This window comes from Microplitis demolitor, chromosome 5, assembly GCF_026212275.2.
Source record: "Microplitis demolitor isolate Queensland-Clemson2020A chromosome 5, iyMicDemo2.1a, whole genome shotgun sequence".
In the NCBI taxonomy this organism is placed as follows: domain Eukaryota; kingdom Metazoa; phylum Arthropoda; class Insecta; order Hymenoptera; family Braconidae; genus Microplitis; species Microplitis demolitor.
In genome coordinates, this window is record NC_068549.1 from 19052377 (window position 1) to 19075840 (window position 23464).

Below are 23464 nucleotides of genomic sequence, written 5' to 3' on the forward strand. Positions count from 1 at the left end.
AAATAACATATATGGTCAAAATATATCGCGTGCTTAAAGGTAAAAGGGTTTATAGCTAAGGGTTAATAGGGATTTGTGGTGAAAGGGCGTATAAAAAATTTTTTTTTTGCCATTCGGTTTGAAATTGTCTGAAACGTAAAAATCTTTGAAAAAAAAAAAAAAAAATGGTATCTTAAAGGTAAAAGGGTGCATAAAAAAATTTTTATACCAAATGTTAAATAATAGTTTCACAAGACGTTATACTAGAATAACAGCCTCATATCCAAAGTTTGACATAAACAAATAGAAAATAAATCAATTACAAACAAATTATGTAAAAATTAAGTAATAAAAAAAATCACAATGACAGATCATATTCAAATATTTTGAAATTTTCCGCCAGTCGCCATACACGGAAAAATTGAAACCCGACTGAGTCGTGTGCTGCACAGAAACCAGTCGGGTTATAATTTTTCCGTGTACTGTACCAAAATGAGCCCGATGTTTTTTTTTAATTAAACATTATAATTTTATGATAATTGTTCATGTTTTTAAATTTTATAATAACTATTTCTTAAAATAAAAAGGGAGTGTTTGTTTAAACTACGAATATGTTCTTTTGTGAGCTGGCCGAAAAAAAATGATACGCCCTTTCACCTTTAGATCACCAAAATTTCGAATTCTTAAAAGTAAAAAGGCGTATAATTCAAGACATACGCCCTTTAACTTTTCAATTTTTTTTTTTTCAATTTTAAGCTTAGAATGTGTCTACTACTCGATTGGCAATAAAAAAAAAACATATGCGCCCTTTTACCTTTAAGCACGCGATATGCAAAAATATATGATAAATATCAGAGAATATATGTGGCCAATTTTACTATATTTTCTGATATATTTTTTTATATCAAAAAATATAATATTCATTATATACGGAAAATTTATTGTGATCATATCTAAAAACATATATTTATAATGTGTATGAAAAAAAAAACTTATTCGCATGACCAACTCCAATTAAATTAGATCTAAATTTTCAAAATTAGTTAATTCGATGCGAATATATATACTCATGTACATATACATACACCGAATAAAATATATGCTTAAATATAACAAAGAAAATATATGATGCCATATATAATATAAATTATATGCTACCATATATTTCATTTCATATAAAAATTATATATTTTTTGAATATAAAAGAAAATATATCAATACAATATATTATAAGGTAAATGTAGATGTATATACAGCTTAATATAAAAAACATAAGTTACATATATGAAATACATATATTTACTACTGTATATAATTTTATATTAAATCGGCCAAAATCTCTATATGATTTGTTATGATATATCATATATACCTTCGTTGCAAACATATATGATTTTATATATTTTAACCATATATTGTTTTTTCATACGGGCAGGGTGTATACTTAAAGTTAATATGATTCAGACTCTCTTGACAATGATGTGAAAAGTACGAGTTATTAAATATATACACGTTTATAGTAAGATGATAATTAACCGAGAAATTGTGAGAGATCGGGAAGTTTGAAACCACTAAATGCATTACTAGAAGCTGTAGCAAATGATGATGAAGATGAAAATTGTCTCGCAGATTGGTTCGACGTAGCAAGAGCGAATCCACACTGTGCTGTACAAATTTCATCACGTAAAATGGATTCACGTGAAGCTTCACGTAATAATTGGTCACAATTCGTGACTCGCAGTGACGCGCACTGAGTCTGTAAGCAAATAAAAATAAAAAAAATAGTCGTAATTATAATTAAGCGAAAACGTACATTAGATAATTTAAATAATTGTACTATAATTAACTTACGCCTTCGTCAGTACATATGCAACTCGTGCAAGGAGTAGGGAAACCAGATTCGCCAATAGATACTCGTCTTCCTCCAATTTGACATCCTCCGTGTCTTACTTCTCGCCAAGGGCTAAAGTCCATCGCAGCCATTGAGCTGCAAGGAACTCGAGGATTCAAGAAATTCGATGGCAAATCAAATGCGGCGCGCTGCATTTCAACATGAGAGTCCATATTTTCGCAAATTATTTTCGACAATGTGTTTTTTCTTATTTCATTAAGCTGCGGCTCAGTAAAACGAATATTAGGGTCGTTCGTTTCATACCAAAAACGATCGCATTTACGTAACTGGCGAAATTGTATTGCGATTATGCAGCCAAATGTTGGACCAACAAGACCACCTTGAAGAGGTCGTTCACTCATACCACCTGGGAACAGATCTATATCATCAACGTGAGCATAAATTCTTTTGAATCTGGCGATAACTTCTGGCGCCATTTCTCTTGAAAGATCATCGAAAGTATTCGCGCGTTTTAAATTACAAAGCGCACGGTAATTATTGTATGAAGGGATACCATGATCTCGAGCACGTTGGACGTTAAGTGCAATGAGATCAACTCCGGAAAATGGTATTTTGTTGTTTTCAAACAAGTGATTCGTTACTTCGCCGGTTATAAACTGATCCATTGTTTCCATGGGTGTTGCGACCAATCCCCGAATCATTTCGTCCACCATACTCTGCTGGTACAGCATATCATTGTTGAAAAATCCATCGCGTAGAAGAATAGGCGGATCCATAGGCCGGTAATTTTGATCCATTCGCGGCAAATGGGGGCGCAATAACGAGTGCCCTATTCTGTAAGCCGCGGCACCGAATTCTGTAAGAATACTCGGGTTACAAGTCGGCGAGTATTCTTTGTAGTGACCCTGGGGCAGAAGTTTAAGACCGTAAAGACTTATTGCATTCCATCCAAGTAGTCGAGGTAAAAACTCGTTGTAAGTCACATGTTGAATCATTGCGCTGACGATTCTTCGGGTTTCTTGATAAAGTTTCTCACCATCCCAATGTGGATTTACATTTCTCAGACCTTCCATTATTCTGTTATGCTCACGTACCCACATCGTGTGCATTACAGTGAGTGCTGGCTGTTCAGCAGCACGAGCATCTCCGCCTATAAAACAGTATCCAGATGCAGACTTACATTCCGGATGAGTTGCTGATCGCGGCAATAAATCTTTAGCGCGATTTGGATGAACGGTTATATTCATACGTCCGTCTTGACTGAAACCACGTAATACATTACCGATACAAATATTTTCTCCATAAACGACAGACGCATCGAGGAACGCAGTGTTTTGGTTTATTTGTTCACGCGGTCCTAGATGTTGCTGTCCTGGTAATGATCTCATTGATGGAAAACACAAACGTTCGCCTGTTGTTTCATTAATTGTCGGGTAAAAATGATCACCCGGTGGTACGGGGAATGGATTACACTCAGGGTGAACAGTACGAGCTGAGTCACAAGATCTGCAGCTGGGTATTGATTCAGCAAATCCTTTATGAATCGGTGTCATTGTCAAGTCATGATCAACAAACTGAGCAAATTGCATCACCATCAAAGTATACCGATTATGAAGGTTTGAAATATCGGGATGAATTGTTCTAGATATGAGCCGTGGGTTTGGCAAAGGAATTCCAGTAACAGAATTTATTCGCGGCTTAGAAACACCGTCTTCATAAACAGGCGGTAAAAGCCGGGCAAAAGTTGTCAATGATTTACCAAGACTAGGATTACGTAAATTATTGCAGTGACCTGTGAAAGTACGATACGGACTAGTTGGATCGCAGATGTGTTCCTCTGGTGGACAATCGATTTCTTCGTGATTTGTAGCACGGGAATTTGGTAAAAAGTTTGTCAAGTCAACATTTTGCAGTAGATCTGAAAGATCTCCAGTGTTTGTAAAGTCGAAATCATTCGAGCTGCCAAACACTTGTCTCTTACGACGTTTGAGTCCTTGTGCTCCGTTGATTATTTCGTTTGTTATCAGCTCATAAAATATCGAAGAGTTAGCAAGAATCAGAGCATCTTTATTGGCTTTTGAAAAACTAGCAGCCGTACCAGCTGGTGATTTAGGATCCGCTGTTTTCTGTTGCAACCACGAATTGTACTCAAGTTTTTTACGTACTATCAAATCTTGTTCAGCTTTTTTCAATGCTAATTTTAATACTTGTGGGTCAATTAATGACTCCTTATTGGCCCATTGGTTTGCTTTAACTTTAAGTGGAGTCATTTCGTTTTCTACTTTACTCTGTTCTTTATTATCTTGCAATGAATTTTTCAGTGAGCTATCAGTCTCTTCTCTCCAAGCAGTTAAGTCAAGTGGATTATATCTGTCGCAATCGATTTTAGTATTTAAATATTCATCACTTTGTATAAATGCCATTGGCTGTATACTAGATACCGCAGCATTTGCACACAGTAAACTACTTAAACTTACGCGTTTTATTGCCTTAAGTTGATTGCTCGTAAAACTCGATGGCGGTAAGTCATTTTCATACCAGAACCGATCTGAATTTTTAAGCTTAACAAGTTGATTTATAAGTAAGCAAGAAAATGTTGGACCAACAGCTGCACCTTTGCTCGGAGTTTCAAGTACTCCGCCAACAAGTAAATCAATATCTTCGACATTATTGTAAATGCTTTGAATAATTGCGACATCTTCAGGTTTCATAAATCGTGTCGGAGATCCTGCTGCTGATATACAGTGATCTAGAAAAGCGAAATAACCAGGAATACCATGATCCCGTCCCATGTGGATCAATAGTGTGCTGGTATTCCAAATGTGCGGCATTCCATTGTATGCATATCGAGATCTAAGAGATTCGATAATATCGAGATTGAGCCCTCTGGCAACATAATCAAGTTTATTTTCCAAAGTTGCGTTCATATTATGCGGGTACCTCGATAGTGATGTAAGAGCTGGAAGAACCGCTAGTGCAATGGCGTCAAAAGTACCTGGCCTATTTGCTGATGAATAATCGCGATAAAATCCATTTGTCGATTCTTTTAGCTGTTTGCCAACAGCTGATTCTCCTAAAACACTGGCTGCAAATTCTTGCATGGTAATACGTTGGATTTGGGCAACTACAGCTCGTCGTGCTTCTAAAAATAATTTTGAATCGTCCCAATTATTGTTCAACTGCTGGAGAATACCAGCAATTCTGTTGTGTTCATTTATTATGACTGTGTAGAGAAATTTGAGCGGGTTATCCATTTGATTACAGGTATCACATGATTCAATGTTAACACGACCGGCTCTGTATGTTCTCAATCTGTTCATTTGTCCATCGGTACTTCCATAAATATCTGACCCATCGAGATAACTCGAGGCACCATTCATTTGTTGTCGGTTTTCAAATTTACAACCGTAAGCACTACGTGCTGGTACTGCTCTCATGTATGGCGTACATTTGCCATTTAAATCGTGACTCGTGTAGCACTCGGGGTTACGATTATCGCGGCAACATCGTAATGAATCGAGACCAGGTGTAATTGGCATTGCGATGTCACGAAGAACTAGTTCGGCCCACAGGCCTGTGAGACTTGTCAATGCCTTTCGCTCTTCACGTGTTGTCACTTTATGGAGTCGATTGATGATGTCTATTGGTGATGGTAGTGCGTGACGACTTACTGATGATCTTGGCTTCGATAGACCTATGGAATTTTAAATAATATTTTTATACTTTGAGTCATTTTAGTTATTTATCGGATTACAGTCGGGTTTATAGTAATGAGATGATAAAAATATGTGTGAGTAGATAAAAAAATAGGGTGAGCCGGTACATGAACGGTTTTGTATTTTTAAAAGAAAATAAGCTGAAGCGAACCTGAATCAAGTTTTATTTTGGATCCGGGAGAACCTTTATTAAGAAAAATGATTTAATCCATGCTAAGTGTATATCTATATATTAGTCAATTCAAATTTTTTTAAACAATTTCAAATTGTTTTGAATCATTTCAAATCATTTTTCTTAATCAGGGGATGCAATAAAATTAGAACTTAAGCTCTAAAAGTTGTTAATCAAACAGCAATTACCTTATCCAAAAATTTCCATAGAATCCACTCAAATGCGACAAAAACCGCATAGAAACCAATACAGTCTATAGAATTCTATGCGGTTTTTGTCGCATTTGAGTGAATTCTATGAGAATTTTTGAATAGGGCAAATATTTTCTTTATGTAACTGCGATTAAAATCTGCATGATGTAGGTAAAAATTAAATAATGTTCATTTACTGTCCGTGTTCATACACTGGACCCATCACCCTATAAACAAATAAAAAAGAGATTTAATAATAAATATTGCAATACACAGTAAAAATAGTGTATTACACTACAAGGGCAGAAAGTTTGAAATCTCTGCATTGCGGCTTCACGTATCGGTGCGCATGTAAAAACTTTTTACTTCTGCCGTCACAGATGGCGCGCGTGTAGTTCTACAAATCCATAAATCTTAGATTTTCTGCCTCAAAATTGATGTCAAACATACGTACTTTCAACCGAGGTATGAAGAAAAAAGATTTCTTGGCGCAATAATTTGAAAAAAAAAATTTTATCGGGATCGGTAAAAATTTTCTTGAGATGAGTGAAAATTTTTTGCACCAAGAAATCCTTTTTTTCTGTTTAATAACTTCTCGATATTGGCTAAGAGTGCGATAATCGTATTGCCAAAAAAGTAAATGTGTAAGCAAGGGCGATGACTAGTCTTGCTATTATTGCATTAAGTGAACCATAAGCTACGTAATTTTCAGTTAACATATACATTAAATAAATTTATCAAAGCATGTACATCATAATCATCATTAATCATACAGACAATCAATATATGTACTCCTGCGCAATGACACTTCCTGTCAGTAAAGATATTTATACAGATACGCGATATTATTTATTTTTATAAAAGTTATAACATTGATGATTTTGTGTTTACGCCCGCGCATGTATTTTATAATTATGACTTATGCTAATACTCGTAACCTCATTATTTTAATATTATATATTATATCGTATATGTTGATTTTAGTAAACGTCCGTATAATACAGACAGAAGCTAGCTGTTTAAATTACTTTGTAGAAATCGGGACATGGAGCGACAAGAAGCCGGCAATAAGAAGGAGCGGTATGAACCGCGTTCCAATTTTCACTTTCCATTCTTGACCCGATATAAGAAGAGCTACGTGCCCGTGAGCAACAACCAATTGACCATCAACTTTCTTTCTTCCTCATATATACATTCAACTTGTCATCTTATTTTCGCCGTAATTATTTTTTTAAATTCAAACAAAGACTCTAGTCAAATAGTAAGCATATAATTATATATACATATGTCGTGTTATTACAGTGATATTTAATATTATGTTATATTATGATATTTTTTTTTTAAATGACTAAATGTAAATTAATAAATTTATCGTTTTACCATCACTGTATGCAGGTGGGAGAAACTTGAGAAAAGGTGAGCCTCGGGCGCCCCAGGATGGATGCCTTACGTTGTTGCAAGTACCAGAGGGTGTCCGGTACTTGCTTGGTGGACAAGGACTTTCCCATACATCTTCACAGGCACTTAAGTTTCCATAACTGCCTTGATTCCTGTTACATAAAATTTTAATTATATATTTTATTTATTTATTTATTTATTTATTTATTCATGTGTATAGATTTTTGTCCTCATTTCATAGAACCAAAACTAAAGTCTATCACGATAACTTGCGTCATCATTTCATACCAATGAGTTTTACTTTCACGGCCATCCTGACTGCCTGTCTATGAGTACAGTACCGATAATGTCACAGATTGCCAAAAGAATTTAGTAACGCTGTTTTATTTTTTGTCAACGTTTCTCTTTAAGTATTGACTCGCTTTTTATCAATACAATATATATTTGTGTGTTTTATAGTACTGTACTGTGTAATTACTAATTTATCGTATTTTTTATTTTTTTTACGTACCGGGAATTTATTCTGTACGCATGTTGCTCGGTTTCTATCGCAGCACGAGCTCTCGCTTGAAGATCATCATCCACTCCATATAAATAGTCTATTATTTAAAACAAAAAAAAATATATATGTTATATATTATACCCTGATTAAAAACTCCGATTTTTATCGGAAAGTTCTGAATTAATTCAATGGGAAGTTAATCGGAAGTTAATAAAATTATTATTTTCTGATTAAATCTAATTCATTCTGATTGAAATTCAATCGAATACTTGGAGCGCTCCTGAGAAATTCTGATTGAATGTTTGTTTCTGATTGAATCTGATAGGAATTCGATTGACTTTCAATTAGATTCAATCGGAATTTTTAATCAGGGTAATGAAAAAACAATACTATTAAAAATTATTTTGTATTTTAAGGATAATTGTCATAGAAATTTAATCAAATTTATTTTGCATAAATATTGATTTTTTATGAGATTAAAAAAAAATATATATATATCATAAACTATGAGAGAAAAAATAACTTTTAGGAATATTGTATATTCTTCTTACAGAAATTATGCTATTGAGAATTTTCAATCTAATATTTTTTTAATGCAAAAATTTGAAGGTTTCATTCTAAATCATTTTCTTAATCGAAGAAATCCGAGCCCAGCTCGAGATATGCTGATTTTTTTTTTTTTTTTGAGTATTGTAAATATATATAAATTCCGATTTTTTTCTATCAAGACAATTATTATGCAATTTAAATATAGAGTTAATAAAGTAATAATTTTTATTGATTTACACTTGAGAAAATATTGTTTTTACAAACGTTAATTTCTTTTCCAGTGCGATCTTTAATGAAAATTCAGGTTTTATGACATATGACTTGGAAATTTAAAGTTATGTAAAAATAAAGTTCATAAATAATTTAAATTATAATGATAGGGTAGAGATACCGCTTATGGCCACTTCAAGGCCAGTTTTGGACACTTGAAAAATTTAAATAAAATAATTTGTAAAAGACGCAATGACAATTTATTTTTAAAATTCGTTCAAAAATACTTTTATCACTCTAGTATAATGGCAGATTTTTTTTATACTGTTTCATTATTAAAAATAAAGTAGCAAGTTTCAAAAAATGGAGCAGTGGTTCGGGTCAAAAATACAACTCCACGGAAAAAATGAACTATATAAATTGAGAACGACAAGTAATATAATGATAAAGTGGAAAAATAGGAAAATTTATTATCTATGCAAGAATAATTACTATTTGAATTTTAAAAATGGTAACTGATACTTAGAAAATTGACGACCGTATTATAAAATTTATTATTTGGAATGTTAAAATTCCCCATATTGACACCCGGGTTCCGGATCATAATTTCAAATAAAACACTAATTTTTAAAGTTTATTTTTTTCCGTGATTAATTCAGGCTCACTTCACCTTATTTTATTGTGAAATTATCGATTTGCCGACGACTTTCCGGTAGGATCTCGACTTTTTTGACTTAAGTTCAATTTTTGTCAACTTTTAGAGCTTTTTTCATCTCAGTTTAAACTTAATCGTCTTCACTTCGAGCACGTCAGTCATTCGCTTACTTTTAATTTTCTGAACCAAATCAAAAGCAAGGAGTATTTTTTAGTGTAAAATGTGTTTTTCCCGTTTCACTTCAGTTTTGACTCTTTTGTCTTATAATTTAAGTCGACTAAGTCTAAACCAAGTCAATTTCGATTTGATTTAGACTTTTTCGTCTTAAATCGTGACTAAGTAAGCCAGTTAAGTCTAAACCACAACAAAAACTCAATGAATTTCATATCTCCGTAAAAAAATTCGATTTTGTCTTGAAAAAAATTGCTCTAAATTTCGACAAAAAATCAAGTTTTATTTTTGACCCAGGCACAAATGCTACTTCTACCCTATTTATTTTATATTTTTGACAGATTTGAATTCTTCAATTTCAATTAATTTGCCTTAAATTTAAAAAAAATTTCAAGAAAAAAAAAAGAAATTTGAACGAGTAATTGAGTAGAAAAAATGAAAATAAATTATTAAGTTTAAAAGTTATGATTATTGATAATTTGACATTTTATAAATGTATGTTATAATAAAAAAAAAATATTTGAAGGAATTTAATGGCGTGATTAAAATAAAGCGGTAAGTTAGTTTCAGTATGGGAAAGCAAGCGAAAGTTTAGATTACGTTTGTATAAGTATGTTATTGTGGGTGGACAAGGTAAGCGGTCTATAAATATATAAACAGATATAACATATATTAATTAAAAGTTTATATGTATACCAAACGATAATGTCATTACGTGCGTGATCGTAATGTAAACGTAATACATAACTAATTATTTATTTTAAATGAAATAATTATATTTACAATAAATAAATAAATAGATAATTATCAATTATTATATGTTGAGTACTTATATAAATAATATTCTATATAAATATTACTTTACTTTTAGCTTGGATTTTAAATAATAAATGTTGTAAAATTCATTTAATTGTAGTATGGGGATTGTCTTTTTATTGAAAGTAAAAAAAAAAATTCTTTATTAGGGCGGCCTAAAAAATTGTGAAACTCAATAAATTTTAGTATCAAGATTTTAAAAAACGTTTTTAAGTAAAATGTGAATTGATATTCATAATCTAAGCGCGTATAAATTGTTGGTTTTAAATTAACTTTATTAAACCTGTTGCTAGTTATCATGATTATGTAAAATCAATATTTGAAATATAGGGGCGAGTGGGTCACGACTGGATAACTCAGCAAGTTATTACTTCTCATGATATTTGAACAAATGTAATACGACTTTATTTATTTACAAATCTGTCAGTATTTTATTATAAATTGAATTAAAAAAGTATTTGATTTTTTAAAATAAAAATTATTTTTTTCAGGCCATGGTAAAAAAAATTTTTGTGTCTTGTGTCTACAAAATTTTGACTTCCCACACAGTTAGAAATTTTGTATTAAATTCAACACATTGCGTTTGTGTTGATCTTTAACACAAATTTTATGTTAAATAAAATTGAACACATAAAATCTGTTCTTTTGACAGAAAATTTGTGTACATTTAACAGAACATTTGTGTAAATTTAACACATTTTTCGTGTTAAAATCAACTAATAAACATAAGCACTCAATCTAACCAACTTAAGTATACTGATCTACCCTTAGTAAAACTTATGTCAATTTAGCGAACAATTGAACCGGTTCAAAAAGATATCAAAGTTATCTAAATTTAATTGTAAAATGTATATATTTAATTGTAAATAAATTATAATCCAAATTTCCCTGCAGACAATGCTGCTACAATGCTTTGCTTGGTTATAGTAATGAAGAATTGCGCGGGAACGTTTAGTCAAGCAACTCAAATTTTGTGTCAATTTTCGAACAACACAAGAAATGTGTTACATTCTATATTTTCTTATCATTCAACATAAAAAATCTGTTAAAGTAAAATAACACAAACGGTTTGTGTTGAATTAACAGATTTCTGTGTTAAAAATCAACACAAATTTAACCAAATAATTTTTTAACACAACTACACAAAGTTTCTAACTGTGCATCTTGTCCCGCTGGTTTTAATTAAAAATTTGAATTTTTTGAATCAAACTTTCGAAAGCGAAAAATGGCCTGAGAAATTTTGTAACGGACACTAGATAATTAAAAAATATTTTGATAGCCCACTTCACTTCGTTTTCTCTTCATAATAAATTTAAAATTAATTATTTTTAATTCTTTCCTTATTTTATAAAATATGCTTAAATAAATTAAAGACAATTAAAGTCTGATTAATATCATAGTTAAAAAAAAAGAAAATTTCTAATAATTAATAAAACATAAAATATAATAATAGGTGTTATAATTTTAATTACGTGAAAAAAATTAATCGAGAAAAAGTGTTATCTAATAAATTTATTATTCTAATTTAATTATAAGTCAGTAGAAAAATTTCTCGTGAAAAATTACTCAATCGCATCAATTTTCAGTATCTTTTAATCTCATTTTTAAAATTTCATTTAAATTCAAAACATTTCTGATTGCTTTTATTTAAATTCATAAAGAAAATAAATTAATTACTAATAATTATTCAATGGGAAAATTTCTTTAATTAATTAAAATAAAAAAAAAAAATAGACTCACCATTAATATCAAAGTGTTGATTTTGTGGTGGCGATATGGCATCATTAGTTACTAAAAAAGTTGCTATCAAAAGTATCGAATAGTTTCTGAAAAAAAAAAAAAAAAATAATAAGTATTTAAAAAATTCATATAATAAAAAAAATAATTTATAATTAATTATAAATATATCATTGTATACTTTCTCTACAAGTACTGTTTAATAAAAAAAGGAAAAGATATCAATAATAGATACGGTCTAAAAATAAAAGCCTAGTCTGTACAATTAAATGAATCGTAAGTATAAAAAACTAGCGGGTCTTAGAAATAAATATAAAAACAATAAATATAACATATATACAATTAATGCCCTGGAGGCTTAGTACTATATGAATATGGTACACTGATAGGCCAGGGACAGGGACACTCTCTTTTGATGACGTGCGGCATAAGTTGCGCTCTCTCTTTTATTTATCATTTTTATCCGTATTTAAAATAAAATTTTTGTTTCCTTGTATATTCAAATTGAATTTAAATTTACAAATTTATTATACCTGATGTTAAAATATTTTTACGGCCTACTCACCAAAATATAAAACATAAATTAACCATCCCAAACCTATATGTTACTTTATTATTTTATAAATCTTAATATTATTTATTAAAATTGGATGTCAGTGGGTCAAACTTAAGAAAAGTGAAGAGAAATCGTTTTGTTTAAATTTATTTTTCACTTTTGTTCACTGGACCCTAATCATATACGATACTATTACAAGAAAATTAACACTTGTATATTAATTTATATAACAAATATTATTTTAAATGTCAGAAGAAGTTCACAATAATTTGACATCCGGAAGAAATAGTTTTCTTCTGACACTCAAGCTTCACTGCTTCTTTACTCTAGAGTGAAAGTGCTTTCACGTTTTTTACTTTTTTACTTTTATTCACTGTTACTTTACGCGAACAAATTATTAATTTAATTTAACACTCGGTGATATTCAAGGACATATTTAAAACCTGATAACCAATCACTAAAATTATTTTTTTTTTATTTCAGGCAATTTTCGGAAAACTTTTTAAATTTAAACAATAAGAGATCATAATGTAGTGCAAGTGAATAATTAGTCGTTATGGTCAAGAAACGTAAGAATAATGAGATTGCGATGTGGTTATCCTTGACTCAAAACCTTCCCCTGATATTAAGCGTAACTATTATGCTCACTCATCTCAATTACTCGATGATGAGATCTATAAAATCAATGAAAGTATAAGATCTTCAAATTTTAGAAAATATCGATACTTTGAGGTGTCGGTTACATAAAGTAACCAATATATATATATACATAAATAATAATAGAAACGTTTAGCGGATTGTGTCATGTATTACGAAACACATAAAGGGTCACGTACTCACTATGTAAAAAATCGCTAGCGAATTCGGAGTGATTATGAATTTTATTTAAATTCAAATTCACGAAATTTTGAAATTTTTAAAAAATCCCATATGGAGTTTTTTTATGAGTGATCTAGATTTTATTTAAATCTGCATTCCGATTTGAATTTACGAGCGCGAATGTAGCAGACAAATTTAAAATTATAAATAAGTAGAGTAAATAATTAAAAAAAAAATATTTATAAAAAATGCACTTATTAATTTGAAAATTTTTTAAATGCCCATTTTTTAAAAATTTGATTTTATCAATTATTTACTCTATTTATAAATTTAAATTTGTCTCTGCTACATTCATACTCATTTTGAAGTTTTGATATTTAAATAAACTTCCCTTTGAAGTTAATTTCACTCCGCTTCGCATTCACTCCGGATTTAATCCGCGTTCACTTGAAATTTTTTGCAGTGAAAATACCGCGAAAATTTGAATAATGGAAATTTGAAAAATTATCTGGACCATAATAATTTTAATACAAATTACTGTAATAATTATGTTAGCACTAAAAATATTTATAAAAAAAAAAAAAAAAAAAAAAAACTGATTTTTAAAATTCACCGTAAAAACATGATGCCTCGTGTTACCCTCGTGGTACAGCTCATATAAATATAAAATTTATCTTGTTCACTGGTAAGATTTAAAAAAATTTTTTTTCTTCTTCAAAATAATATATGAAGATGTAACTTTTTATAGGCTGAATAAAGTAAATAAACCATGGAGACTTTTTATGGTTTCCTGGTCCGGTGATTGCTTCCCAACAAACTGAACTCGCAAAACGAGCTTCGGTGATAGAAACTCAGCCAGAAGTTGTATGTCGAATGGCTTACATATAAAAAGGAGGGAGTTAAAACTGCCTCTCTCTTTCCTCTCCTTAACTCTCGATGGACTTTACATCCAAAATTTAAAAAAAAAAATTTATTCCATTTTATAATTAAGTATTGTCTTGTTTTGAGGAATTATCAAAATTATCTTCTTGCTAGTCTTCTTTATATTCTTCTTATTCTCTATATTTATCTTTTCTTCCTGGTCCTCTTGTTATCTATTTTTAAATTACTATAAACTCAATTCAAATTTAATTTTCTTCCATTAATTAGTACAAAAATAATAATACCAAAAAAAGAGTTAGTAAAAAAAAAATAACTTTCCGTATCGTTCGAAGACACAACCGAATCTGAGAGCTGTTGAGTAGGTGAGTAGTGTATTTACCTGGTTCCCCAGCTGTACCTTTCTCGATCTTTCATGACGTTATTACTCCCTTCTCCTCATCTTCACCACTTATTTAAATTTTATAATTTTTAAAAAGTATTTTCTTCTCATTATTGGTTAATAATATTCATATTTTACATCATTCTCATACTTTAATTAATATTATTAATTTTTTCTTTTCTTCTTTACTTACATACATTATTTAGTACAATAGAATTTCTTCTAATTAATAAAAAAAAAAAAAACTATTTATCATAAAACTACATAATAGCTGTAAAATGTTTAATAAAAAAATTAAAGTACACACACATATATATATATATATATATATATATATATATATATATATATATATATATATATATATATATATTGGTGTAGAATCATCGAAGAAGAGGAAAAGAAGTCATGGGACTTAAAGTCACGAGGATTTTAGTCACGGGACTCAGTGAAAGTGTCGAAGAGAGATAGAGGAAGGTCGCGTCCCTCTTTGAACGAATGAGCTAAGAGTCTGTTTCTACTTATTTTATTTGTACTAAATTTTATTATATACATACCTATATATATATATATATTTACTTTCCTTACTTTGTTCTTTACAATTTAAATACCTGTAAAAAAAAAAATTTGTTTCAATTATGCAAATTTATAATTTTGCTATTAAAAATAACAGAGTTACTTCAGATAATAATGAAAACAATAAAAAAAATTATTGAAATGCAATTACATACTCGATGCCGTAATATATGCAGATGATGATTTGATATTACAATAAGAGCTTACTGTATCTTTTGTTCTTTAAAAGGGTAGATTATTATTGTTGTTATTAAGAATTAATGGTAATTTATTCATTGTATGTTGATGTACGAGAGTAGGCCAGCTGAGGTTGAAGCGAAGACGGAGGCAGAAAGACCCGGACCTTTTCGTAAACTTAAGATGTTTTTTTTCTTCTTCTTTTTTTTTTAACTTTTATTTTAGACCTATCAAATTTATTGTGAAACAGCCACGGATATCCACAAAAACAAGTCATAAATATCTGATAAATATTTTTGAATTAAAATCCTTGAGTAGTTTTACGCCGAATTTGGATGTGTTCTTGGAATGTTAGATTTTTTATTTAATTCGCGTGACAAATAATACGTCAATGACAAAATCTTCTAATAGAAAAGTATGTAGATATGTATGCATATACATATGTCATGGATAAAAACATTTATCAAGTGTTGTCAAGATTACCCGGATCTTTACTATTATCTTCTATTGTCTATATATTTGTATATCCTGCGAATATTAAATTTTTACGCAACTTTTTGTTTTTTTTTTAATTTATTGATTACTCGGTTATTATTTCCGTTACTTTATTATTTTTAATATGTCTTTAGTTTTAATTTATGCCCTATTTTTAATTTTATTTTATAATAATAATAATAATAATAATAATAATAATAATAATTGGAGTTTAATTAGAGGTACTCTTCAAACATTAATTAGTGGAGATAAGTGAATATTCACTTTTTGATGTTTAAAGAGTACATCCACACCATATCAATTAAAATTAATTTATTGGTAGGATTTCACTGCCTTTATTAAAAGAATCGATCTGAAACAATTAGGAAAAAAAATTTAATTTTAAATACTTTTTAATGCTGTTGAATACTTTTGAATTTTCCTTTTTAGGAACACTTAACATTTTAAATCATTTCTTTTAATTAGAAATGGTTCCATGTACGAGGATTTTTAGGCAAAGTTCTACAATAAATAATATAAAGTGAATTTACGAAAAATTAATAATAATTCTAGAGAAAAAAAAAATTTTTTATGAAAAAATGGTTTATTTGAAATTTGAATCTGAATACAATCGAGAAAAAATTAAATGAATTATTTGAAACATCATAGTAATAATAGTTAATCATAACAATAATCATGCTCTATAGCGGTTCCGAATTACGGTAAATTACTGTATTTTACCACAAAATATCGTATTTTGCTGCCAAGTTGCCGCATTTTACGGTAATTTGCGACAAATTACAATAGAATACGGCAAATGACTGCAAAATTCGGTAATTTACGGTATCATGCAGTTACTGCAATTTACCGCAAGTGTATTTTTACCGTAACACCGTAAAATACTTCACTTCACGGTTAAATTCCACAACTTTACGGCAAATCTGCACGCGTATAATAGATTGCCGTAATGTTACCGCAAATTTGCAGTAAAATGCCGCATACTCTTACCGCAAATTCACGGTGAATTACCGTACCATTACCGTAAAAGACGGCGTTATCGTAATTTGCCGTGAAATACTGCAATTTACAATTTTTAAAAACCGGATTTTACCGTAATTATTCCGAATAACGTAAATACGGAAATTTACCGAAATTCAGATCCATCAGGGTAATAATAATAATAATTATTATTATTTTTATAATAGATAAAACATTTATAATAATTCTACAAATATTATATCAAAGCATGTTTATTTTTCCATCAAATATTTTGAATACTTATAAAATTAAATGATTCCAGTTCCGAGAGTAAATATTATTCTCAGAAATAAAAATCTCATCAATTAAAATCTTTAAATACCAAACAATCTGTTGAAAGCGGATGTAGATATTTTTTTTTCCTTCTTTTAGTTATAAAATTTTTTTTTTATTTATTATTAACTTAATTGTTACTTGTATTTATAAATTATTTTTATCATGTGAAAAATGATTTTATTTGTCATTAAAATTTTTTTTATTACCTTAATTTATTACATCACTCAATTAATTATTGATCGAGTGTTTTTTTAATTTAAACAATATATATATATATATATATATATATATATATATATATATATATATATATATATATATATATATATATATATATATATATATATATATACTTTTATTGCACAATAATTATCGACAGTCGTAAATAAAGTTATTATTTAATATTTCAATTTTCAAATTTTGCCGCAATTTTAGTGGCGCTAGCTAACGGGTTTATTAAAAAATTTTCTGATACAAAAAAAAAACAAGTAATAGGTTATAGGTTACTTAATAATTGAAACATTATTTATTTATCGATCTTTAATTATAAGTATTTCCTGATATTTATTAATTAAAAATTAAAAACAATGAACTCAATTAGTTCAAAAATTTCTCAGCTACTGAGTAAAAAAATTTTAAATGTAAATGCTGTTGCTTCTATGGGAATAATTCGTAATTGTTCATTTAAAAATATTTATTCTCAAGAAAATTTATATCCTAATAGTAAAAGTCAACTTTTTACTCCAACTTTTGTAAGTAATTTTTTTTTATGAATGTGAATGTAACAGACATGAGACATTTTATAAATTTAAAATTAATAAAAAAAGTTTAAAAAATACGCGTACTGACGTTTCATTTATTTAAATACGCATTTTTAAATTTTTATTCTACTTACATTTTATTTATTTATTCAAAAATTTAAAAAGTTTTCAATGGTCAGTAACACTTATTAATTTTAAATATTTTATAATAATAATTACTGGTTACATATGTAAATAACTTGGAAAATTTGAACTTGAAAATTTAAACTTTGGCAATTTGAACTCAGCTTTTTTCTTAAGTTTTGTGTGCGTGGACACATAAAATATTCAAATTTTTAAAAGTTCAAATTTACAAAAGTTCAAATTGCCGAAGTTCAAATTGGTAAAGTTCAATTTTTAAAGTTCATTAGGTCGGTTACCATATTTACTTTATGTTAATTTTCAAAAGTTTGACTATTTGTTAATTATATTTTTTTATTTTTATTTTTAACCAGGTACCAGATCCAAATGAAAAATTCAGCGGATATATCCCTATTGAAAAACTTAAAATAACTTACAGCCGAAGCAGTGGTCCAGGTGGACAAAATGTTGATAAAGTGAACACAAAAGTTGATCTACGATTTAATGTCAAAGAGGCTACGTGGATATCAGAGGAAATAAAAGAAAAATTACTCATAAAGGAACAAAATAGAATAAATAAAGATGGATATTTGGTAGTAAAATCAGATTTGACGCGTTACCAAATTATGAACGTTGCTGATGCTTTAGAAAAACTGAGAGCGATGATTCGACGTACAATTACTCCTGAAAAAGTTGTTGATCCAGAGACTGAAGAATTGAAACGAAAACGAAAAATTAAAGCCGCACGAGAACGGATTTACGAAAAAAGAATGCGATCACAAATTAAAAAGGATCGCAATGTTACTCTGGATTAATTATAAAAAACTTTATTATGTTTAATTTTAATTTTATGATTATTACTATTAATAAAATTAATCTAAAAAATTTTTATGTATTGTTTGTTGGTTAATATTTTTATAATTTTCATAAATTTTAAGTGACCTTTGATGTAAGTTCATATTTTTTTTTTAATTTTGGGCTACGAATTATTGATATTTTTTATAATCCTAAACTTAGCAGATAATTAGAAATTTTCGAATTTTTTTTAATTAATTAAATAAAAAAAAAAAAATGTGCATGTTAGGGTGATCCGTTTCCGCAATTTTTTTTTTTAATTTTTAGAAATTCAGTCTCACCTCGAATGTAATTATTTGGCGCTAAAATATGTGAAGGCTGTTTAATTCAAATAAAATTACCACATTTTGGGTTGTGACCATCATACATAAAAAATATGTTTCTATCGTCACCCTCTACAATATACATATACATATATATCTATATTACGTATGTATGTATTGTTTTAATTTTGTTGCCACGGTAACTAAAGCATGACACTGAATTATAATAAAGTTTCAAAACATACTTTAGTATCCTTACAAAATATAATAAACTCGTTATTTATTTTAAAGTAATTCAACATTAATTTAAAATGTCTTGTCGAGATTTAAGAAGTATGTTTGATTTATTTATTTATATAAAACACTTATTGCTTGCTCAAATATATTTGAATATTTAAATAAATTTAAATTTAACTGATAGTGTACTAATATTTAATAACTTTCTATTTATTTGAATAAAAAAAAAATTTTGTTAATTGATACTTAATATTTATTTTGTAAAAAATAATAATAATAATAATTATTATTATTATTATTATTATTATTAGTAGTATTATTACACTGTAAAGAAAAAACCGGGGAACAGGCAGTGTAAGTGTTAAAATTTTCGGTGTTAAATTACAACACTGAAAGCAATGTTAAAATAACACCGCTGAAGGTGTAAATATTCTTTACTGGTGTTAAAATATTTTTTGGTGTTGAAAATGTTTAACTTTGTGAATATTTTTACTTACTCTCTATCACGAAAGTTAAGCAATATTTTTATTAATGAATTAAATTATTGCTAATTAAAATGGTGGCCGTAAAATTGTGTAATTTTTAAATAAATTACGTGCAACATAAATAATTATTTAAATAAGTACATAGCAAAATTGAAATTTCCTCCAGATAATATTCATTCAATTTTTATATTTTTTTATATATGATATACTTTTTAACTTCCCGCTAAGAAAATCAATAATTTTTGAAAAATTCGAGAAGTTATTGTTTTTCTAATTTCGATATGTGGAGTTTTTTTTACACCGATTTAACACCGGTATTTTAACATCGTCAAATTACACCGCCTACCCCGGTGTTATTTCATTTTAACACCGCGCGGTAAATTGATTCCATTTTTAACACCACTCTTTTTACAATGTATTATTATTATTATTATTATTATATGATTCTAAACTTAGCAGACAATTAAAAATTTTAGAATTTTTTTTTAACTATTTAATTGAGTAAAAGAAAAAAACTGAAAAAATGCACACGTAGAAAATTTCAAAAACTGTAGGTGCAATTTTCTGAAATATTTTAATTTTTAAATTTTTCGTTTTTAAAAAAATTCAAAAATTATTAGACGTTGGCTTACTTAAGTATCATTATTATTATTATTATTATTATTATTATTATTATTATTTTTTTTTTTTTTTAGATTTTACAGAGACAATGAGATTTTTAGGATATCCCAGATTAATATCTCTGTCAAACTTTCGCGTTCCTAATTTTTCTCTGGTCGCTGAAATTTTAGTTTGGTTGATCCATCGATTTGATCCTGATTCAGATATGACTGCTGAATATGAAACTGTTGAAGATCGCGTGTCTATTATCCGACGTTCTGCTGAATTTATAGTAATATTTTATTTATAAATACTTTAATTTTAACAAATAATTTTTTTAATAATGGATTTTATTTAATGCAGGCAATTAAAACAAATATTAAATTAAATACTAAAAAACTGTATCAAGCTGATGGTCACGCCGTACACGAGTTGCTTAAAATAGCAACAGCATTGTATGAAGCGCAAAATAAAAATGCTGAAGATGAAATAATGTCTGGAGAAATTTTAAATCCTTTGGTGATTGATATAACTGATGAGTTATCAGAATTAAAAAATACAAGACAAATGGCCAGTCAGTTAACAGTAAGTGGTGCTAGTCTATTTGATTTATTAGGGAGAGAAGTCCAGCTTCGTGAAATACGTAATAGTAAAGCCGCACGTCAATTTGATACTTCGCAAATTGAAGTTGCTTTTAAAGATGTCATTGAAAGTATGAAGAAAGATATTGATGATACAAGACGACAAATTGATAATGTCAAGGTAAAAAAAAATGTATATATATATATATATATATTACACGGAAAAAAATGCTCAAAATTTTAATAGTTTGTAGTTTATTTTCGACTTAAAATTACTAAATTTTTAATTAAATCCAACGGCAAATTAGAGAGAAGTAATTGAACTCTGATACAGAATCTATAAAAAAGTTTAATTTTGTAAAAAAATTATGGATTTTAATAAATTAAGTAAAAAAATTTCCATCAAAAAATTCAAAGTTATTGAGATAAATATGTAATTGATTTTTTATAAATATCTCTGTAAATATTGAGTTTTTTGAAAAATTGTAAAAAACTTTTTTGTAGCACTTAAAATTCTCTATAAAAAAGCTATCTTATACTTTTAATGAAAACTGAATAGTTATTGAGATATTTTGAGTTTAAAATTGCTTGAGGTCTACGGACTCAAAGCGACCATTGAGGATTTAAAATTTTAGTAAAAAAATTATTTTATAAAGTTTTGAGTGATTGATAATAGTAATGATTATTTTATCATTTTAGGAGACTGAACAAAATTTAGAAACCAAAATCGAAAGACGTCAAATGGAATTAGAAAGAAATAAAAAAAGATTATTAACTTTACGTAAAGTACGTCCGGCATTTATGGAAGAATTTGAAAAATTAGAAGTTGAACTTCGTTTAGTTTACGAAAATTATCTTCAAAAGTGCCGTTATTTAGCATATTTAGAGCATCTTTATGAGGATATGACAAAAGTTGAACAAGAAAAGTTTGAACAGAGACAAGCTGCCACTAAAAGACAATTGGAGCAGCTTCGCGGTGAAGATGCAAGTTTTGAAAGTATAATGGAAGGCAATGACTCAATATTTACCAATAATATTCGTAGTACTTTAAATCTTGATGAAACAGAAAGAGATTTAGATAAAAATGATCAAGGACAAGTCCAAGCTGGAGGTAATTATTTTTTTTTATTTAGTCGCCCTTGCGGGTCTAATTTTACAGTTGGTCTACAATAACCGATGGTAGATACACCGTAATGCTGCGGTAAACTTACCGTAACAGTACTGTTAATGTGCCGTACTTCTACAGTAAATTTACCGTAAAAACCCAGGGAAAGTTACTCTACGTCTTTACCGCAAAGTTACTGTAAGATTTCTGGTTGACAGAAAATTCCGAGATTTTAAGGATAATTAATAGTTGTACCGTATTTTAAAAGTAGACTTACCGTAAAGTTACGGTACATTTTCTACTGGTGGCCCTGATATTAAAGCAGTTTATACTGTAGCTTAAGGTTACCCTAGTAAGTCAGAATTACGGTAATTTACAAAGTTGTACGGTTATTGAAGGCAATTTACGGTAAAATACAGCAATTTGCGGCACTTTTAGCGTCAACAGTGTATGATTTTTTATTTATACAGTGTTACAGTGCAACACTTTACTTTATGGTAAAATACCGCTGGTTAATCGCAAATTTACGGTGAAAATACCGTACTTTTGCTTAAAATTACTATACTGTTTAAATATAGTAGATTACTGTAAAATGTCGCAATTTAACGTAAAATACCACAATTTCCCACGATTTTTCTGAATACCGTTCATTACGATAATTTACCGTAATTTTGACTCACCAGGGTAATGATGATTGCACAAATAGTTGCCATATTTTTATCATAGTTCTACCGTTAATTTACCGTATTCCTACAGTTATGCTACAACAAGATTACGGTCAGTTACGGTATATTGCCCTAGTACTGTAATTTACTGTAATTCTATCATACTATGGGATCTGTTAGAGCCAATATTAATTATAAAATAATAATAATAATAATAATAATAATAATAATAATAATAATAATAATAATAATAATAATAATAATAATAATAATAATAATAATAATAATAATAATAATAATTGTTTAAAAGAAATAACAGGTAGAGCTTCAAGAGTACAATTAAATCAAAGAAGACTTTATGGTACTATGTCAGGAAGACCACGTGGTTTGCGAGAATCAAATGACAGTATTGGCTCACTAGATGACAGCGACAGTGATCTTCTTATTGATGGTGACCTCGACGATGATGAAGAAGATGATGATATTGACATTGAAAACGTACGAGGTAACTTATTAAGTACAGTGACGAGTCATGAAATAGCAGCATCATTAGATTTAAAAGGTAATACAGAAAAAAGGTCAATCAGTAAAGCGGGTCATGTTGATGAAGATTTTTAATATTAATAAATAAATATAATTATTATAAAATTGTCCCCGCACGAGAACG

The 23464-nt window shown here is 28.6% G+C and overlaps 3 protein-coding genes across 3 annotated transcripts; 2 read left to right on the forward strand and 1 right to left on the reverse strand.

Moving 5' to 3' along the window:
* Positions 1 to 1193: 1193 nt before the first annotated feature.
* Positions 1194 to 14552, reverse strand: LOC103569061 (peroxidasin). The gene is made up of 6 exons (XM_014441410.2): positions 13937 to 14552; positions 11952 to 12037; positions 7820 to 7907; positions 7291 to 7460; positions 1831 to 5525; positions 1194 to 1735 (listed from the first exon to the last, which is right to left on the reverse strand). Exons 1-6 carry the CDS (start codon positions 13978 to 13980, stop codon positions 1511 to 1513), a joined length of 4308 nt encoding a protein of 1435 aa, XP_014296896.1. The 5' UTR covers positions 13981 to 14552; the 3' UTR covers positions 1194 to 1510.
* A 3056-nt stretch (positions 14553 to 17608) lies between these two features.
* LOC103569060 (peptidyl-tRNA hydrolase ICT1, mitochondrial) lies at positions 17609 to 18895 on the forward strand. The gene is made up of 2 exons (XM_008546146.3): positions 17609 to 17877; positions 18381 to 18895. Exons 1-2 carry the CDS (start codon positions 17713 to 17715, stop codon positions 18819 to 18821), a joined length of 606 nt encoding a protein of 201 aa, XP_008544368.1. The 5' UTR covers positions 17609 to 17712; the 3' UTR covers positions 18822 to 18895.
* Positions 18896 to 19398: 503 nt separating this feature from the next.
* Positions 19399 to 23415, forward strand: LOC103569103 (clusterin-associated protein 1). The gene is made up of 5 exons (XM_014441396.2): positions 19399 to 19457; positions 20542 to 20738; positions 20810 to 21208; positions 21727 to 22138; positions 23108 to 23415. Exons 1-5 carry the CDS (start codon positions 19436 to 19438, stop codon positions 23413 to 23415), a joined length of 1338 nt encoding a protein of 445 aa, XP_014296882.1. The 5' UTR covers positions 19399 to 19435.
* The last annotated feature ends 49 nt before the right edge of the window (positions 23416 to 23464 follow it).